This window comes from Caretta caretta, chromosome 5 (genome assembly GCF_965140235.1).
Source record: "Caretta caretta isolate rCarCar2 chromosome 5, rCarCar1.hap1, whole genome shotgun sequence".
NCBI lineage: Eukaryota > Metazoa > Chordata > Testudines > Cheloniidae > Caretta > Caretta caretta.
In genome coordinates this window covers 122,391,214-122,413,162 of record NC_134210.1, presented here as the reverse complement: position 1 = coordinate 122,413,162, position 21,949 = coordinate 122,391,214, and the positions used below count along the sequence as shown (strand labels likewise).

The 21,949-nt window shown below is 40.6% G+C and overlaps 1 protein-coding gene across 9 annotated transcripts in view; it reads right to left on the bottom strand.

Moving 5' to 3' along the window:
• KIAA1958 (KIAA1958 ortholog) overlaps positions 1–21,949 on the bottom strand; it is a 113,699-nt gene that overhangs the window by 49,035 nt on the left and 42,715 nt on the right. For all 9 annotated transcript variants that reach the window (XM_075128853.1, XM_075128855.1, XM_075128854.1 and 6 more), the window contains one exon: positions 15,394–16,591. In XM_075128853.1, coding sequence (XP_074984954.1) covers positions 15,394–16,567 — 1,174 coding nt within the window. In that variant the 5' untranslated portion in view covers positions 16,568–16,591. The remainder of the gene's footprint in view (positions 1–15,393; positions 16,592–21,949) is intronic.

The following is a 21,949-nucleotide window of genomic DNA, read 5'->3' as shown; positions in this document are numbered from 1 at the left end:
ATTCACAAGGGACCTTGGTTTTGCACCTTACAGCTGTGTCTGCACTGAGCTTTTCCTTCAATTTTCCCACTGTTGCAGTTCTACTGATGTAGTAACAGTGGGACAGCACAGTTGCCAAGCCACAAGATATGGCATCGGTGCAGTACCTCAGCAGAAGAACACCCTACTCATTTGCCAACTCTGCCTCCTGCAGCACCTGGGTTTTCCCTTCAGTGTTTCTATCCAATCAATGACTCAGATGACCTCTATTTCACCCCTGAGGTCTATCAGAAGATTACAGTTTATAAATTAGCATTAGAAATAGGCTGTTGATTAATCGCAGTTAACTCATGTGATTAACTAAAAAAAAATTCATTGCGATTAATCGCAGTTTTAATCGCACTGTTAATCAATAGAACACCAATTGAAATGTATTAAATATTTTGGATGTTTTTCTACATTTTCAAATATATTGATTTCAATTACAACACAAAATACAAAGTGTACAGTGTCCATTTTATATTATTTTTATTACAAATATTTGCACAGTAAAAATGATAAAAAGAAATAGTATTTTTCAGTTCACCTCATACAAGTCCTGTAGTGCAATCTCTTTATCATGAAAATTCAACTTACAAATGTAGATTTTTTTTGTTACATAACTGCACTCAAAAACAAACCAATGCAAAACTTTAGAGCCTATAAGTCCTCTCAGTCCTACTTCTTGTTCAGCCAATGGCTAAGACAAACAAGTTTGTTTACATTTACTGGAGATAATGCTGCCCGCTTCTTATTTACAATGTCACCAGAAAGTGAGAACAGGCATTTGCATGGGACTTTTGTAGCTGGCATTGCAAGGTATTTACGTGCCAGATATGCTAAACATTCGTATGCCCGTTCATGCTTTGGCCACCATTCCAAAGGACATGCTTCCATGCTGATGATGCTTGTTAAAAAAATAATGCGTAAATTTGTGACAGAACTCTTTGGGGGAGAATTGTATGTCTCCAGCTCTGTTTTACCCACATTCTACCATATATTTCATGTTCTAGTAGTCTCAGATGACTCAGCACATGTTCATTTTAAGAACACTTTCGCTGCAGATTTGACAAAATGCAAAGAAGGTACCAATGTGAGATTTCTGAAGATAGCTACAGCACTCATCCCAAGGTTTAAGAATCTGAAGCACCTACCAAAATCTGAGAGGGATGAGGCGTGGAGCATGCTTTCAGAAGTCTTAAAAGAGAAACACTCTGATGCAGAAACTACAGAACCCGAACCACCAAAAAAAAAAAAAAATCCATCTTCTGCTGGTGGCATCTGACTCAGATGATGAAAATGAACATGTGTTGGTCCACACTGCTTTGGATCATTATCGAGCAGAATCTGTCATCAGCATGGACGCATGTCCTCTGGAATGGTGGCTGACACATGAAGGGACATATGAATCTTTAGTGCATCTGGCACGTAAATATCTTCCGACGTCAGCTGCAACAGTGCCATGAGAATGCCTATTCTCAGTTTCAGGTGACATTATGTACAAGAAGCAGGCAGCATTGTCTCCTGCAAATGTAAACAAACTTGTTTGTCTGAGTGACTGACTGAACAAGAAATAGGACTGAGTGGACTTGTAGGCTCTAAAGTTTTACATTGTTTTATTTTTGAATGCAGTTATTTTTTGTACATAATTCTACATTTTTAAGTTCAACATTCATGATAAAGAAATTGCACTACAGTACTTGTATTAGGTGAATTGAAAAATACTATTTCTTTTGTTTTTTACAGTGCAAATATTTGTAATAAAAAATAAATATAAAGTGAGCATGGTACACTTTGTATTCTGTATTATAATTGAAATCAATATATTTGAAAATGTAGAAAACATCCAAAAATATTTAAATAAATGGTATTATATTACAGTAACTCGTCACTTCTCTGTAGTTATGTTCCTGAAAAATGCGACTTTAAGCGAAACGATGTTCAGCTAATCCAATTTCCCCATAAGAATTAATGTAAATAGGGGGGGTTAGGTTCCAGGGAAATTTTTCTTTACCAGATAGAAGACTAATATATATATATATATATATATATATACACACACACACACACACACACAGTATAAATTTTAAACAAACAATTTAATACTGTACACAGCAATGATGATTGTGAAGCTTGGTTGAGGTGGTGAAGTCAGAGGTGGGATATTTCCCAGGGAATGCCTTACTGCTAAATGATGAACTAGCAACTGGCTGAGCCCTCAAGTGTTAACTCATTGTTGTTAATGTAGCCTCACACTCTACAAGGCAGCACAAATGTAGGGAGGGGAGACAGCATGGCAGACAAAGACAAAGACACACACCCTGTGTGTGAGAGAGAGATTCACATTGCTCCTTTAAGTATGCTGACCCCACCTTTAAGTACACTGCTTTGTTAAGTAGATCAGCAAGCTGAGACTGCAGCTGCCGCCAGGAAGCTCCCTCCGTCCTGAGCCCTGTCTTGTATCCCCCCTGCTCTATGGAAGATGGGGTAAGTGAGGTGCAGGAGCAGGGAGACACCCTGACATTAGCCTCCCTTTCCCCCCCATCCCCGTACAGCAAGCAGGAGGCTCTGGAGAGCAGCTCCAAGGCAGAGGGCAGGAGCAGCACATGGCTGTGGGGGGAGGGACAGCTGAACTGCCGGCAATTGATAGCCTGCTGGGCAGCTGCCGCACAGGGAACTTAGGGAAGCAGGGAGCTGATAGGGGGGCTGCCGGCCCACCCTGGTTCCAAGCCCCCACCAGCTCGCTGCAACGGGCTGCTCTTCCTGCAAGCAGTGGACAAAGCAGGCGGCTGCCAAACGAAGCATTGCACAACTTTAAACGAGCATGTCCTCTAACTGATCAGCAACGTAACAGCGTTAACCAGGATGACTTTAAGTGAGGAGTTACTGTATTTTTTAATCGCTTGACAGTCCTAATAGAAAATACAGATGTGTTCACGGCTTCATTACATCAAATCCAAACAATATTCACTTTGTAAAAAGCGTAACCACCTAGACATAGGACACTAGGGTGGGATTTGCAAAAGTTCTCAGCACTGGCATAACTCTGCAGTCAACAGCAAAACTCCCACTGCAGAAGAGTTAGGCCATCACTAAGCACTTCTGAAAGTCCCACCCTGGCTTCCTTAGTGACTGCATAATTCCATATTCTTGCTTTCTCCCTCCTCTTCTCTATCCCCAGTTCTATGCCGTTATCTCCTCCTGACAAGAGTCTTAATTTAGATTGCTGTCTGTCTTTATTCATTCTTTGAAGTGCCATGAATGCCTATGGTGCCTTAGTCATCACAATATCATTATTAATTTGTATTACTGTAGCACCTAAGAGTTTCAGTCATGGACCAGGATCTCCCTGTGCGAAGAGCTGTACAAACACAGAACAAAATAATTACACACGTACATAGATATTTTAGCAAATTAATGGTTAAGTATTACCCCAATGGTTATATGTTTAGCTTGAAAGGTTGTTTTCATCATGCATATGTAGTTACTGAAAAACAATAGCAGAATACAGGGTTATTGTTAATCTACAGCCTATAGTAAATTTATTCAGTGTGGAGGCATATATACTTCTCTCATTGCATGTGCCTTACTGTTATTAATGTTAATGGGAGTCATAGGTACATGCTGAGAGCAAAATGTAGCCAACACACTTACTGGCCTAAATCTGATTAAACACAGAATCTTTTACCTGCAGGTCAGTGGTTCTAATCCAGCCCAGTTTATTAGTTATCAAAAGTCATTATCTGTAGATCAGCTGTTTGGTGGTTTAGGCAATAGGCCTGAAGCTGAAATCCATTTGAGCAGAGTCATGAGCTCAAAGTCCGCACCATTTGCAAACCTCAGTCCCCGCTCTCGAAAATCTTGTGAGCATAGTTTTGAGCCGATTTGGACAGCTGTCCCCTGCAAACTCCACTTAGCTGCTCCCATCAGACCCAGAAGCCTGACCCTTGCAGAATGTTCCAAGTGGACTTGATTTCGTTGGGGATTGGTCCTGCTTTGAGGAGGGGGTTGGACTAGATGACCTCCTGAGGTCCCTTCCAACCCTGATATTCTATGATTCTATGACTTTTGAGTTAAATTTTCACTGGTAATTATCTCTATTATATATCCTGTGTAAATAACAGCATGAAATTTTGAAAGGTTTGCTGTATATTTTCCTCAAAAATGAATAGAATGTTCTATTACAATATAGTTAATTTTAAAAATCTAGAACGATTAAAATATTTCAATATGGTCATAGTGTAATTTGTAAGGAAAATAATTTTTACTTCAACCATTTCTGTAAAATTGGAACAAATAGAAAAAAGAGAGTAAATGTTCAACAAAACTGTTGCAATAAGAATATGTTACTCAAAATGTGCTTTGCATTTAGATTTAAACCATGCCACTTTGGATCCAACTTTTTATGCCACTGTAACATTTCAAGCGCAGACAAACCCTTAGTCCCAGATTCAGGTGAGCATCCCTATACAGGAAAGCACTTGAGCACATGTTCAACTTTAAGCATATATTTAAGATCCATTCCTTCCTAAACAGGGTGGATTTAAGCATGTATTTAAGTGCTTTCCTGAACTAGGAGCTTGGTGACCTACCAGGGTTAAACATAAATAGCCAAATCTTGGTCTTTCCAAAGCCAATGGCAAAACACCCACTGATTTCAATTGGACCAGGATTTGACATAAAATGGGTATCTTATTTATCAAAACATGAAGATAAAATACTGTCACTCTAAGGCGACTAATTACTGTCCCATACCTTCCTATGGGAGATGCAAGGTGAGATTCTGTGCTGGGCCTCTCACTTGCAGCCCAGGAGAAGAGCTTTAAGCCACCTTTGCATTTGCTCAATTGCTGGCAGTTTCAGGGGCTGGAGAGGCCCCCAGTATAACTTAGACAGCCCTGGGGCTGGATCCCTGCTCTGACACACCTCTCCGGACACCAGTCTTGCCTCTGGCTTGTCGCAGGGTGGTTGTCTACAAAGGATAGCCTTATGGTTGTCTTCTCTGCAGTGTCTGCACTGGAAGAATCCCTCCCCTGGCCAGAAATAGGGCTTTTATTGCTCCTTTCTGCAGCTGTAGTCCTATTATCCAGCATAAAGAGGCCAGAGGAAGGATCTCACCTGCATGGTCTAATTTGATTACTTCCCCCTGTGGCTTTAAATTGACAGTGTCCGCTATTAAACATACATACTCTCATCTGTGGCTTGAATGGCATTGTGAGGCAACTCTTACTAATCAAGGGCAGCTTCCAAACAAAGATGTAAGGTACAAAAATATAAAAATGAACACATGATACATTGCAAAGAAATGGAGACATACACGCTAATAAATTAGGCCCTATATGCAAAGCTTAACATTCATTATCATCTATCAAGAAAGTAATAACCCTAATGGGTACAGATATGCTACTTTCTGTAAGTAGGCCAAAAGATATGATAGAATCGTATCTTAGAAAATTGCTACTAATTAATGTAAGGTACCAGAGTAATTTTACATATGGCATTTGAGACTCCAGTAGCCGCACAAAGGAAATAAGAAAACAGTGTCTGTTCTTTTCAAGAATAGAAAGAATATTTGAACATAATGTTTTTGTGATATTCATTAGAGAAGACAGCAAATATTTCAAGATAAATGTTAAAAGCAAATGAGCTGTGTCATGTAAATCCCATTTAATATTATGGGGCATTGGTGCAATCACAGTGATTGCATGTGCATAGCAGGTGCACAATTATTTGCTAAGTTGTGCATGTACAATTGCATACCTAACTTTTTAAAAATCAGGGAAGACTCCTTTCTCCAGGAGGGGACAAACTGACTATAATCAATGTGAGATCATTTTTTTGAGCCAATTTTTATAAAGGCATGGCAAATTTTATGTCCTGAAAGGAAGTAGTACTAGTTGTCCATGTCATGTCAATTTAGGCACTAGGCAGCCACTACTGTTGCAGAAATAACTAGATACGTTCATGGAGGATAGGGAAATCAATGGCTAGTGGCCAGCATGGGCAGGGATGGCGTCCCTCGCCTCTGTTTGCCAGAAGCTGGGAATGGGCGACAGGGGATGGATCACTTGATGATGACCTGTTCTGTTCATTCCCTCTGGGACACCTGGCATTGGCCACTGTCGGAACACAGGATACTGGGCTAGATGGACCTTTGGTCTGACCCAGTGCGGCCGTTCTTATGTTCTTAACCCCTACCCCTTGAAATAAAAAGGGAACCACCTCTGTAACTAACAGACGAATGGAGTTTCCATGAGCCATCAGCCACAAAGGTTAATTTCTGGTGAACAGAACACTATTGTACTCAGGATTTTGGAAGAAATCGTGCTTGGTTGCCTAGCCTGAGCGGCTGCCCGTGGTGCTGTGGCTACTTTGCTATTTTTAATGCGATAGCTCAATCAAAGCTAGTGCATGTACATCTACCCAAGCTAAAAAATAATACACCTTCAGTGGCAGGTGAAATCCTAGCTGCACTGAAGTCAACAGTAAATTTGTCACCGAGTTCAATATGGTCAGGATTTTACACTTAATCTTAACATTTCAAGACATCATACTGTAAAACAGGCAGATGTTAACGCTTATTTATGAGGCTCTCAGCTACCCATGTCTCTCAACGTACAGATGAACTGCAAAGCAACAACAAAAAGAAATTAGTTTTGCCCTTTTACTGACCCATTGTGATGTTTGTAAAATATCTTCATACCTATTTTCTGCTTGGTTTTGTTCATTTGAATGGTCAGGTTCTCACATCTCGCTCTTTTCTGAAGGGTCTCAGCAAGATCTTTTGGGGACCTGAATAGGGATGTCACAAGGCCATAACCTGAGCTGCAGCTCTCCCTCCTCACAAAGGAGAAAAGAGGTGGCATCTGACAGAACAAGCAGGAGAAACCAAAAGATTTGGTGAAAAGAGTTCACAAGTCTGATTTTATAATGGCGCAATTAAGGAAACAAACACTTCAATTTGTTTCTGTCTTGCAGCTCACCTGTAATGCTCCAGACAACAGTTCATCTCTATTCAGAAATACTCTTAAGCACGTGCTTAACATTACACATGCTTTGTTGAACAAGGATGGACTTACGCACGCGCTTAAATGCTTTGCTGAATTGGGGCCTCAATAAACAATACACTGGATTGCACCAGAGGTGATAAAAGAAATCTGCTACCAGGTTTCTGGGGGGGGTTGTGTGTTCCCAATCTAATTTTAAAAACATATTTTCTCTCTTCAGCAAATCTTTCTCTTGTTAGTATCTACAACTAAAAAACAATGTACTCTTGGCAATGGGTAGAATTCCATTTTATTTTATACGTGGATTTTGCAAGGGCACAAACAGGGCACATTGCAAGGGCACAAACAGGGAGACGAGATAGAGCAAGCTTCCTAACAAGCGAAGTAATGAATATAAAAGGGAAACTGAAGTACTTGAAGGTCACCATGCCCTGGCTTTGTAGAACAGCCCTTGTAAAAGTGGCATTCTCTCGTCACGCAGATAGGTGGGCTCATAGCCTCCTGGGACTCCGTTGCTGTTGAAAGTGTTAGGATTCAACAAAACCAGACAACTCTCTGATACTCACCTTTACCAAAGTATGGGCCTGATCCAAAACCCACAGACATCAGTGAGAGTCCTTCCATTGCTGTTAATGGGCTTTGGGTCAGGCCCTATTTGCAGTTCCTATTTCAAGGCAGATGGGGCCAGCCTTAAGTAGACCAGCAAAGCAAGTGACTACTAAACAGTCTTGTTGCCTCACTTGTCTTGTCCACCCCATCTGCTCCACTGACTGCGAACCTCACAACCAGATCCCTCCCATCCTCTCTCTAGCTTTGGGCACCACAAGTCGTAAGACCAGGGTAGCCCCAGTATTAAGTGGAACAACAGCAAACACTGAGCACTATCCAAGAGCATCACATTGAATAGAAAGTGACCTCTCACCCCACAAAACAAATAAATAAATGTCCAGCCCAGACATGCTGGCTCTTGCCCGTGTTTTCTCCTGTGTTTTCAATGGAGCTGGAATTCATATGAGTCTTGTCTTCCTGTGTGTATCAGTATCGTTAAAGACTTGGCATGTTCCTAGCAATAACATTTGTTAGATAACCTTTTGCAGAGCCGGCAGAGTGAGAGAGAGAGAGAGTGCACAAATTGGTTTATATGGGTTCTGCAAAAATGGTTGTTTTCTACTACACCTCTTCTCCACTTTTATTCCCTTTCTTTTTTCATTTGTGCAGGAGAGGAGGTATTTTTTGAGTTTACATTAGGTGGCATTGCTACAAAATTTATTGAAATGGCCCATTTTTCTTTCATACATTCTCACACCGTCTCATTTGATATTTTGTGCTGTTGTTTTTTCATCTGAAAACCTCTATTTAAAAATTCATTTAAAAGATTCTCAGCAGTCTGATCTGTGTTTAAAACAATTCTCCTTAGAACCCAAAGAACCATTCCCCAGCAGACAGTCACCATTTTGAAGTTGAACTGAAAATATATTTTAAGAAAATAAATGCAAAAACTGCTGAAAACCACACATAATGCAGGGAATTCTATGAGGGTGTAGGGGCACAGATTCAACTCCCTTCCCCCTTCCAGGCAGAGAACCCTCATAAGCTATAATAGTAGCTGCTGATATTACATCAGAATTCTTGGCCTCTGGATCTGTGTAATTGCAGATTCCGTGGTCCCAGCACATCTCCAAGCTGCTGTTTCCCCTTGCTTACATGCCAGCCTACTTGAGTTCTGAGCAGGGTGTGAAGACACCACTCTGTTTATATGTTGCAATATATTATATAGCCACTAGATGTCTCTGCTGTTCAGAGTTCCAGACAGGGTGTGGTCTTTGGTAAACAAAGGAGACAAAGGCAGAACTCAAGCAGTGTAGAAACCTATTTTTTGCATCTGTAGTTTGCAGTTGCTTTTTTTAATAAATGCTTCCTGTTTAAGGTAGGCTGTGATTCCATGTATCATTCATGACACCCTTTGCATAGGCACCCCACTGCTGATTGTCAGCATTGCAGAGGGTTTTATATGAGCCTTCCATACCTGGGGTGAATTTTGACCAGAGAAAATACATATGGAACCTTAAAAATTGAAATACATACATTTATAAAATAAACTAAAAGATTTCATAATGCTTGCTGAGAGCGGAGTTCAGGATTCTCTTGCAAACATTGATGACGTCATAAAAACCTATAGCAGGAAGCACATAATAATGCATAATTTTGTATTATTGTTACTACGACTATTATTGTTATTAAACTTCCATTGCTATGTTGTAGATACTAAGAACATAAACAATATATCAATACAACTATTCAAGGGTGAAATATACTTTCTTTAATATGTTCCTGTTTGGTTTTCAAATTGGTCCCCCCTTCACAATATCCGACAAATTCAAATGTTAGCCTGAGAAGCAGAGCTTCCAGATTTAAGGCCCCAAAACATTAATTTATCATTTGACTGCTTTGGGACATAAACATAGGGGGTGCTTATAAAAATACGGAGTCTGATATTCTGCTGAGCAATATTATATGTAATCTTCATAGGTGTATTCCTGCTATGAGTGGGACTCAAGCAGTGAAACCAGTGTTGGCAGATCAGAGGCCAGTAGTAATATAGGAGAGGTTAATTTAACTTATTGGATTTTCTGATGATTCAAGGATAATTATTTCATTTTATTCTTCCATGTAAGCAAGGTCTTTGCAGCTTTTACAAACATAGGGGTATATTTTTATATGATTTATCTCTGCTCAAGTTATTTTTAGTTCAGCTATGGAGCTAGAATCAAAATAAATTATGATGTTGAATGAGTTGCCAGTGGCCTCTGATCTCTTTACTCTAAGGCTAAGAGAAAAAATGTCTCACACATCTGCAACAGTGGTTTAATTGTTCATTTGACCACTTTCAGCAATATATGACCCCAGAGGCAGCCTTCAGCAACTGATTTAGCCAAAGGTCATCAATTCTGCCATGTAAAATTATAATTACAGGGATCTATTAGCAGGGTTTTTTTTTAGTATTTAGGAAAGATTTTAAATTGGGTTTTGTAACTTTCACATGATTGATCACTCTGTGCTACATGTACCAGTGGCATAATTCCACTAACTTCAGCTGAGTTACATCAGGGATGAATTTGACCCTCTGTCTTCCAAAGAGCTATACATATGCATATATACTTACCCATGCAAGGAGGCGGCTTCTCTGCTTATTAGGAGAATATCCTTAAAATAGCCTGATAAAATAGTACTTACAGTGTAAGGGGAACCTATGATTTAGTTTAGTGCCAGTCTGCGGCTAGACCTTGTCATATTGTTGCCAGCTCCTGTGATTTTATCATAAGTCTCGTAATAATTTCGTGTTTCTCTGAAAGTTCCAGATCCAGGAGTCATATGATTATGTGCTTTCATTTAATATAAAAAGGATGTTTCTAGTCCTTCTGGTTGCAGAGAAAAATTTGAAAATTTGTCCCTGAAAAGCTCAAAAAAAAAGAAGGCAAATAAAAAGAACCAAAAATGTATTATATTCTTATAAATCTCATGATTTTGGGGGGCACCTAACAGCATAAGCTATGCACGGCAAGGGAAGGATATAAAGAGCCTATACAGAATCCAGGAATCCCTGCTAGCACCCCCTGGGATGAGGAGAAGGTGGTACACCCACATGGGACAGCAAGATTAGCCAAATGCACAACAAGCAGCATCCTTCATCCTTTTAAAGGAGGGTGCAGCAGGCCAACGCCCCTTGCATGATGCCTCCCAAAGCTCCCTAAGGGCCAGTGCAGCTGTGCACAGATCCAGCGTAGGCCCTCACATAATCTGGCCTCATGTTTAATGTATAGCTAATTTCTGGTAACCACGTGGGGAGGAAGGATGTTTGAGGCTTCTGCCAGAGGGAGGGAGGGATGGTGGCTAAAGGGGTCCCGTTTCTTGTCCTGACTCTACCTTCATGGAAAAGCAGCACCCAACTTTGTAACCACCATCATGCTGGTGAAGGATGGATAGGATTTGCCATGGAGCTGACAAATCTCATGATCACACTTACCATTCAGAGGTTTTACTCTATTACATATGTTTCACATTTCGAAGATTGCAAGGCCAGGTGGGACCTCTATGAGCAGCTGCTAGTCTGACATACTGCATAACACAGGCCATAGAACCTCACCCAGTAATTCTTGGTGTCCTTTTCCCAGTTAGTATATTTGAATGTGAAACCCTCTCAATGGATTCTAAGGGAACCCTCTTCTGCTGTGTTCATGTTGCTGGGACAGTGTCTGACCAAAGAGATAAATTATGACATTGTGGACTCCTAGGACACACCCACTCTGAGCGTTCTGCAACACAGCGCTGAAGACTAGTCATTCCTCTTAAGTACTTTAGCAATGCTACCTCCCTACATCTCCCTCTGAGCTACAGCTCCCTCCCTGCCCTCCAGCAAGTAAACAAGGTCTTTTCCACATGTAGCGATACCCTCTCAGAGGGCATCCCGCCCAGCCACACCTTGCCCTCTGAAAACCTGATGCTTCCTGTTCACATTACAGCTTCAGCAGTGCAGCAGACCTTCCCCTTGCCAGGTCCTGCCCTGAAGGACTCATCAGGAATTGGCAACAGGAAAGGTGACAAAGATCTTTCTGGGAGCACAGGCTTCTCGGACATAGCTCCCTCAGTCGCTCCACACAGAAAGCCTAGATATTAGCCATTTCTTGCATGGCATAAGATAGGGAATTGTCCAGAGTTAATGAGTATAGCAGGTTACAGTAATCAGTTTTTCAACTTGTACAGTAATCAACTTGTAAACACAGAGGAGTTCCTATTTGTTATGCTCGAAAAATAAACTATACAATTTAAGAAATTAATTCAACATAAGCCACCATCCTCAGACTGAGCCCTGAACTCATTCCAAGTTAGCACCTAGTGCTTTTATAAATCCCAGTAAATGTCTAATTGCATTTTTCGGGGCCTAAATATCTTTGTAAATCTGGTCCTCTGTCTATATACAAAGTTGTACCAGTTTAACTAAAATCACTTTAAAATTAGATTAAGTTAAACCAGTGCAAAACCCCAGTGTGGACATTCAAACTGATTGCTTATATCGATGCAACTTAAGCCGATCTCTTAATGAATTAAGCTAAATTGATTTAAGCCAGTTTAAAACTGATATAAGAGTTCACGACCCGAGGGTTGAGCTGATTTAACTAAATCTGTTCAAAAACACAACCTTAGTTAAAGCAGAGACAAGTCTGAGGGCTTTCAAGACCTAAGAGTTGAATCCCAGTTGCATCACTCCATCTACAAGACACAAGCAGTACCCTGATACCAATAAAATCAATGGGAGTTTTATCATTGAATTCAGTGGGAGCCGGAAAAGGTTTTTTATTCTGATTCCTGGCCAAGTTTGCATTTTTACAGGCCCCCCTACTCTGTCTACCCAGCTTTTTATGAGCAAGCAGGGAAGTGCAATGGACAAGAATCTTGTGCTAGTATAAAATTCTTCAATCCTCTGCCCTTTCACAGGTCTGAAGCAGGCAGTCAGGTTGGGTGGATGGTATAGAAAGGAAGAACTGTAAAAACAGTATGACCACGCATTTTGGAGCCTGATCCGAATCCAGTCCAATACCAAACATACCATTATCAACCTTTTTACATTGCAAAGCATGTACTATAATCTTTGGAAAAAATTGCTCAAGAGTGCATCCCCTGTTACAGGAATATGTTAAACAATATGTCTTCATTGTGGTGGCTGCAGCTAGTAATCACAACTAACCAGCGTGGACCCTGATCCTGCAAAGATCCACCCATGTGTTTTGCTTCACACACTGAGTTAGCCCCACTGACATCAGCAGTGCACAAAGTTAAGCATGTGCACCAATTTTAGCAGGATCAGGGCCTTAGGTGTTACTTTGGAAATAAGAAAGCAGTTGTTGGAGAAAAGACAGAATTTAAACTCCATGTTTATTTTCAGTAGTATTTTTGTTAGGAAACTATCACTATAATTGAGTCTATAAACCAATGGCAAAGGTTCCTGTTTTCAAATCCAGTTCATTCTCCCTACTGAGTAAAAAGTTATATTGCTCCTGGTTTATAGGGAGCTCAGATAGAAAAGTGTCATGTAGGATGGACAATCCTCCTCTCACGATTTAGTGGAATTCAAATTCCATGTGAAATCATTCACCACTTGTAGTGAATTACTGTCTGATAAGAAATCCAGCCCGGAGACAGCCTAAAAAATTTATGATAGGTGCGGAATCTCTTTCACTTTTCAATTAACCCCACTCGGTTTTAAAACCATGTCTCACATTTTAGCAGCTCGATCATCTTTGCAGAATTGTGGCGGTTTTTTGGTACAAACACTTATTAATACAAATTTGTGGTTCAAACAAACATTTATTAGTTCAGTTATTCCTTTCCCACATGAGAAGTCCCCATTGAATTCAATGTGTTTATTGGCATGACTAAGGATTGCAGGATCAAGCCTTACCTACACAGCAATCCCTTTACCCTTTGCTGAAATGCAGTAATCTCTGGGGTGGAACATGGAAGCTGCTTAACAGCATAAAGGAATACTACATAAGAGTTAAGACAGGAAGTATACAATATTTTAGTTAGCTAAAACTACTAGAAAGCTAAGAGAATATCACTGCCTTTGGAAAAAGTGCTGTGACATCTTTTGTGAAAGCCTTGAATTTGCATCTTATCCTAGAGAAAATCTCTATCTCCCTAGGACACTAGTTCAGAACTGATTCACAAGGAAGAGGTCAACCTAACCAGCACCACTTCAGGGGCAGCATTCAGATTTTCATTAGCAGTCTCCATTCCAAGTAATAACCAGGCCTGACGTTGCTTAGTTTCTAAGAGCTGATGAAAACATTGCCAATGTACAGCTGCACGTCATTCCTCTGTTAACTGCTGGCTACAGCAGACTGAAATTATTTTTACTACCCTGTAGAAAACAAAGGAATCTCAGAGATAACACATATCAGAGTAAAATTCTGCCCTGGGTTATACCAGTGCACCCACTGAAGTTTGTGACTCAGCAAGTTGAAATTCCACAGATATCACTGACTGCAGAACCTGGCTTGCTAACATATGTGAAGGTGATAGCTATTTGAGGAATTGAAGAACTATGTGATAAATGAATTTTCCATGAACCTTTGACTACCACATCTGACCTCTGCCCACCAATCCATCTCCCTAGGACTTAACCTACAGAATCAGATCTGAATTTAGCTGCGGTTTTATAGAAGGATCCCCATCAAATAATTTATACCTGACAGGACTGCTGTGAGGAAGTGTCTAATGGATAGAAATGAGAGTCATTAGTTGCAAAATGAAAAACACTAACTTCTGCATTTTCTATCTTATGGTGCTTTGCTGGGTTTTATTGAATAATATTGGAAATTTTACATACAGCTAACATTTTGTTTGACAACAACAGTAAAGATCACAGTGTAACAGGTAGTATCTAACTGTTCAATAACCTGGTGCCGAGAACCAGATTTCCCCATGCAAAGCATTTGATTTCCCTCCAGAATTGCTGGCATGAAAAGATTAATCAACAGAAATGTGTTGTTTTGAGAAATTTATGTTTTCATAATACTTATCTGGTTAGACATATCATCATTGCATTGAGGGCAGGGGGAGGCACAAAGAAATACAAGGATACGCTGAAAAGAAAATGTTCACTAAAAATGGGAAAGGATCTCTTTTGCTTCATTTAAAGTATAAGCACTCTTACTTTAAGGTTTAAAGGTATATGTCTCTCTCTCCAGTCTCTCCAGGCTGCTGTGATTTACAAGTTGGTGAAAAAATGTAATAAAGATTTATAATAGGACAAACTTCTCTCCAGCCATTATTGTTACACCTCTCCCCTGCTTCTGCATTTCAAATGTCAGCTCTCTTGATAGGAATAAGGAAAGGAGAGGAAAGCACTGACCACTACTGTAGATTGCTTTTACTAAGATTTTATCTTTCTGATGTAGCAAATGAATGGAACAGTCTGCTTTTCTGTCTCAAAACTCCTTATGTATAACTAGATAGCATACCGTCCCATATAGATATTACACTACAGAACTATGTGGCTGTCAAATGTAACCTACTCTGAGATCTATCTGTTTTAGAGAAAAAGTCTGCTGGTTCCTTTATGAAGTATCCCTGGATTAACATGATCCTACATCAAGTGCTTATGGGCTCTATTAAATGAAAGCTTTCCAAACACCCTTCCAATAGAGGGTGCTTAGCTACTGATTTATCTAGTAATACCTTCCTGTAACCCATAGTGACCATGATCAATATTTCACTTTCTCAACTGCAATTCTTGTTTTAGAAATGTGTCCTTTAGAATGACACTGAATTCCCTGCATGACAGTATGAGCTTCCCATAGTTTCATACCTGGTATTGACTGTACTGTTGCCTCGGCGGTGATGATAGGCGCAGTGTTAGGTTGTTGCTGACTAGAGCTGACTTCCGGCTCTGCGCTAATTGAAGGAGATAATGCTACTTCGCCGGCTGGACCCTGATTTGGCACGGGTTGGAGAAGGTCTTCTGAAGCAGCTTGCTCTTCTTGTCCAGGGAGCTGCAGGGCTGATAAAGGAATGCTAATCTGTTTGCTGGTATTGGAAGTACTGACTGGCATCTGGAGCGCGACCTGTTGGTTGGCTGTAGGGGTGCTAGCTGGTCCTCTGTTTGGGGAAGCCAGAGTTACTCTTGCAGGCTTCTGAACTGCAGGCCTCGATATGACAGGGGGAGAAACAGACACGTTTTGTAAGTCTAGCTCAGCACTGAGAGAAGGCGCTACAGTGGGGGTGGGCTTAGAGGAGCCAATATACGAAGGTCCAGCATGAGTTTGAGGCTTGGGCTTTGACATCTGCGTCAGCGATAATGCAGGTCCATCAATGCCACCGGTAAGTTCTGCATTAGCCACAATATAATAATCTTCAGGGATTTCTTGCTTAATCTTTTTGACGATCACATTGTTACAGCTTTCATCAATGACCTGAGACTGGGAGCCTGAAAGAGATGATGAGGATTGGCCCGGACCAGGCCTTTTGCGGGAAATGGTTTGAGATCTTTGGGTATGAGGTTCAAAGTCACTATCCTCATCTGTCACTGAGGACTCGCAGACCATGTCAAAGAGGGTAGCCTCATCTTCGTATTCTTCCACGGCTTCATCTAGCTCTGAAGGCTCACTGCAGTAAGAGAAATCACAGGAGTCCCTGGTTCTGTTGCAATCCAACTTTGCTTTCACTGGTCTCCCAGGGTACCTCTCTACTGGGCTAGTCTGTGTCTCCGAGGGCACACCTATGATGCTGGGACTGTCCGAGTTGAAGCTTCTGTTGTCCTGGAAACACACTCTTTCCTGGGACCCAGCCCTGCAGGTAGCAGTCAGTGGCCAATGATACGCATGGCCTGCGCTACAGCCCCACATAGCTGTCAGGTTGCCATGGGAACCTTCAGAAAGCAAGTGCTTTAGATTTGGAATGAGGCTGCAGATGGTCCCATGGCTGTGGGCCCAACTGACCAGTTTGGAAAGGTTTTCAGAAGAGGTATGAAGGCAATCCTCCATGTTATAGGATCAATAACTCCTTTCCTAAAGAAAAGAAAATTAAAGGCAATTTTTAGGTTACATGTTTTCAACAGTTGTAACTGTGTACTGTTAAATAAGAACATAAGACATTCTTTTTCTGCAAACAAAGGAGTGGAGACCTACTTCTATATATTCCTTATACAAAAATGTTTACAAAGGCAAATAACCATACACAAATTATAGGTAAACCATCTTGTTATCATATAATAGGCTCTAAAAGACGCTTGTCAACATAGCATTAATTTTTAAGCACCTTCTCTCTTCTCACTCTATCTATAAAATGCTGTCTTAAACAATGGAGCAAAAAAAAGCTCTCTATGAACCTCAAATCTACATTGAGATAAAACAGCTTTTTAAACAGGCAACTATCGCTACTATTGACAATCTAATTCGACCTGTTGACACTCAAATCGAAAAAACAGTTGCATGTACAAATCTTTATATCTGATAGACTTAATAAAAAAAAATTAAAAAACCGCTAACTATAATTTTTAGCCTGAATCTGAAACTAGCATTACAGGCACTGAGTTCAATCTTCCGCACGCATTGATCAGATTTAATGTAATTCTTGAACTATTTGAAATGCATCTTCCTATTTAAAGGAAATGCAAAGAAACCCACTTGAGGGCCTAAAACTGATAATCTTTCCTTGAATTAAAACCAAAGTAACTGTGTGATTGGTTCTTTGTTATCTTCCACCTGGCTATTGTAACAGCTAAGTGTCCAGTGGCTAATAGAAATCCCTGCTTTCTACTAGCTTCAAGCTTGTCTAGAAGAGTGATTCTACTGAATATTGACAATTAAAACTTCTGTTGCTTTATCAAACCTTCCAAGTTCATAGAGCCAAATTTTGATTCCATTGGCATCAATAGCAAAACACAGCGTTTGTTCTCTTCTCAAAAATGTCTATCTAGGAACCCATAACAAGAGGAATTGAAATCTCGGGCCAAGTTAATAAATACTGGAAAAATATCATTTCTGGCACTCCACACAGAGGACAAGAAATTGTTGAATTTTCAGTCTTTTACTTGCCCCAAATTGCATGTCCTGCTCATGTTCCATCTTTCAGATAAAGTTAGCCTGAAGACAAAATCTCATCCCACTGGTGAGAACCTTCAACTCCAATTGATTTCAGCAGGAATCGAGGCTGCTAAGCACCTTTAAGGATCAAGCCCAATTGACTGCTGAGGAGTGCAGCAAGTTTACACCTGGCCAAGCGAGCATTAAACTTTCTAATAGATTTTATAATGGTTTCTCAGCCCCTTCAATCACGTGCAGCCATAAAACAGACAATCTGAGATGGGATAGATGCTTCATTCACTTAAGCAAACAGAAAGATTCAATAAGGGAGTGGGAAAATCCAGAGCCATACAATGCTGGCATAGATATGTTAAAGAAAAGCAAAGAAATGGAACATAACTGAGTTAGAAGCATAGAAATTGTTCACAAGTAATTTCTATATATAGTTTTTGTACTGTAGATATTTTTCTGAGCAGTTTGTTGAAAGTATTTTGATACTGAAGCTCCAGCAGTTCGTTTTTCATTATACAATTAGATACGGTATAGTAGGTTTCTGTTCTCTGACTGGATTAATATAATATTTAGAATCAAGATTTCAATGTGAATGCTCATTTTTACTAATTCAAAATATGCATTTCCAGCTAGCATCCAATGTTGGCATAAAATTTACTGTTCCAGAAAACACCTTTGCATTTTTGCCAGTAAACTTGTTCACCAGAATGTTTACAATTAGCAAAAACACTGAAAGCAAATTCACTTAAAAATAAAAATGAAAAGTCATTTGTTGTGGTATTTGTGAACACTATTTTGGACTGTATAATCTATAGTCAATGTTCATTATCTTGCTATGCAAATCTTTTCACTTTTAATTAAGCAACAAAAATCTCCTTTGGCCAGAGATGGAAATAAGGTCCAGTTAGTAAAATGTTCAATACAACTCTAGATTAATGACAAAAAAAACCCAAAACAAAAAACCACCAACTCTCATTTCAAGATAGAATCTATATAAGAACCTAGATAGAGTCAAATGATCTCATCTACCTACTGTAATATCTGAGCCCATCATAATTGTTAATATATTTAGCCTCGTACTACGTCTATGAGGTGGGAAAGTACTATTATTCCCATCTCAGTTTCAGCGAGACTGTGGGTGAAATCCTCATCTCAGTTAAGTCGGTGGCAAAACTCCCTTTGACCTCAATTATGGTCAGGATTTCACCTTATGTGATTTGCCTAAATTCACACCAGAAATCTAGAGCAGAGCCAGGAATTGAACTCAGAACTCTGCTGTCCCAGCCTATTGTTTTAACCAGTTGGAAAATAATGAGTATGTCAGCTCTTTTAGCACGGCAGTTTTTCAACTCCAAACAGCAAGAGTTATAGGAACCAAGGAGCCTTTTTCCCATTGCCCTGCCTTAAGTATTAGAGTGACACGATGGGTGAGGTGATATCTTTTATTGGACCAATCCAGGGCTTTGGAGCAGAGCCCAGCACTGGAGCGCGGAGGAGCTCCAGAGCAGTGGAGCTGCAGGTTTTTGCGTGGAGCGGGAGTGGAGCTGGAGCACAGCTCCAAAGCCCTGGATCTCACCCACCTTCTCTCTCTCATATCTTGGGACTGACACGGCTACCACAACGCTGCTTTAATAAGGGCAGTTGTATGGCAAATCTAGCCAAACTGTGGGGATACTTAGAACATTCTCTGAAGCAAAAACTCTGAAAAGAAGTATGTAAGTTTGAAAACACTTTCTAAAAAATTTAAATCCTTAAAAAGCTCACTTGACAGTATCCCTTTTTACAGTGCAGTCTTACTTTAAAACTGAAGGCTATTTCAATTTCAAGAAAGGTTTACCAAGAAGGAATGCACATAACTTGAAATTTCACCTTTATTTGGCACAACATTGAATTTAAATGTCCTCAGTTCTTCTTCTTCTTCTAAAGTAACAGAGATTAAGTTTATGTTCTCCGGAGTATATCACTGTATTCTCTAACTTGCCATCTGCTACCTCCCCACAGGTCACTTAATCAGAAGATAGCCATGAAATTATGACACTATAGAAGAAGAGATACATGGGGCCTGATTTGCTTCTCATTTACACCTGGTGTAACTCCATTGACTTCCTGAGCCAATTAAATATAACCAGGTCCCTCTGATGGGCTCAGTCTTTACAGACTGGCAGGGAGGCATGCCCTTACTTTTTCCTTATGGTGATTTCTGAACCCTATGGACCTGACTTCTGAGAGATGCTGAGCACCTGCTGACTTTAGTTGGCGTCATGGGTGTTTTGCATGTTTGAAATTCAGGCCCTATGTAGTTTCCTAAAACCAATTTGATGCGGAGCTCACTCGCACCTCATGTCCCATACCTCCACCCATCCCCACACAAACATTTTAGAGGCAAAAATAATAACAATATTGCTCAAAGACAAGTATATTGTTACTGATCTTCCCTTGATAATGCATCCAACTGACATTTAACCTGGTAACATCAACAGGTGAATACTTGGCTACTCTGTGTGTGTCTCAAAGCTAAAAAAATAGCTAAAACATGATGTGAATGTCAAATATGTTTTATCATTAGGAAAAGGCTGGCTCCAATTTAACAGCTCAAACCATACCATAGAGAATCCCATTTTTATAATACAGCATCTTTTATTCCCAACACGCTTTGCAAACTGTGGCCCTGATGCCACAATGAGCTTTGTGTATATAAAGAACATAAGAACGGCCATATGAGGTCAGACCAAAGGTTCTTCTAACCCAGTATCCTCTCTTCCAACTGTGGCCAATGCCAAGTTCAGAGGGAATGAACAGAGCAGATAATCATCAAGTGATCCACTCCCTGTCGCCCATTCCCAGCTTCTGGCAAACAGAGGCTAGGGACACCATCCCTGCCCATCCTGGCTAATAACCATTGATGGACCTATTCTCCCATGAACTTATCTAGTTCTTTTTTGAACCCTGTTATAGTTTTAGTCTTCACAACATCCTCTAGCAAGGAGTTCCACAGGTTGACTGTGTGCTGTGTGAAAAAATACTTCCTTTTGTTTTAAACCTGCTTCCCAGTGCCTACCCAGAGGTCATTGCAGGATTGGGACCTACATACAGAAAATAACAAATACAATTAAAGGCCTGATCATGAAAAACCTGCCGGGTATATTCACTTGACAGGTTTCAGAGTAGCAGCCGTGTTAGTCTGTATCCGCAAAAAAGAAAAGGAGTACTTGTGACACCGTAGAGACTAACAAATTTATTGAGTAACCTCATTGTTTTCAGTGGCACTATTCAAGCTAGTAAATCCTATGCTCAGGACTAAGAATTTGTATCATACATTTCACATCTGTGCTTTTTTTTTTTTTTTTTTAAAGGTGAAGTTTTTGGTATTTCCATTAGAGTGTAAATGCATGTTCTTGATATTTCAGGTCAGATACGTTTCACTGGCACAGTAGCAGAAAATGGTCTTCTGGAGAAAGTTGAATTAAAATGTATCTAAAAAGGGGCAAAGACAGCCTAGTAAAAGTACAGTTCAGGACGTCAGACAGGCGCATTCTAGATTGCTCTTCCAACTCTCTCCTCCCTTTTTTCACACCAGCAAACAGGACCTGTTCCCACCTCCCTGGTTCCTGAGGTCCCCAGGTACAGTGGAACCCGTGCTTCACCACAGCTGCATACGGGGGAGACCAGTCCCACAAGGGCTCCCTGCTCTTCCCCATATAGTGTTGTTTTAAAAGCAATTCTGTAAACGTGGCACCTTCTTACTCAACCATTCTCAGAATTCTATCTGCTCACTTCATTGATAGAAATGAGCAGATGCTACCTTTGGCTCCTGTTAGCACTGCGGACAGGGAAGGCGGAATGAGCTGCGGGTTCTGTCTGTACATCATCAGGAGGATTGTTCACTACGTTCCAATCAGCTACACCTGTGCAGATCCTCGGACAAGCCCGGGCTTCCACAGGTGTAGCTATGGGCATAACTGGAGGGCAGTGCTGTTGCACAGATGCGGTTGGAGGCCCATTTTGGCTGGCAGAACCTTTATTGCGAGTGACAATGCAGAAGATGGAAAGAACCCAGCTTGACCCTGGGAGCTCAGGTTGAGTCTGAAGGGCTGGAAGTCTGAAGAAAACAACATCTTTTTACTCGTAAATGGAGTACATTTGATACAGAAGTTATTACACGGAAAATAAACATGGGACCCCATAATGCCACTTTTGCAGAGTAGAACCACACTAGAAAAGATTAAGGATGAATCCGGTGAAACCACCACGTTGCAGACCCACTGGCCACAGCCTCCTGCAAACCAAAGGTGCAGAAGCAATAGGGACTATTGCAATCCTGACATTGCA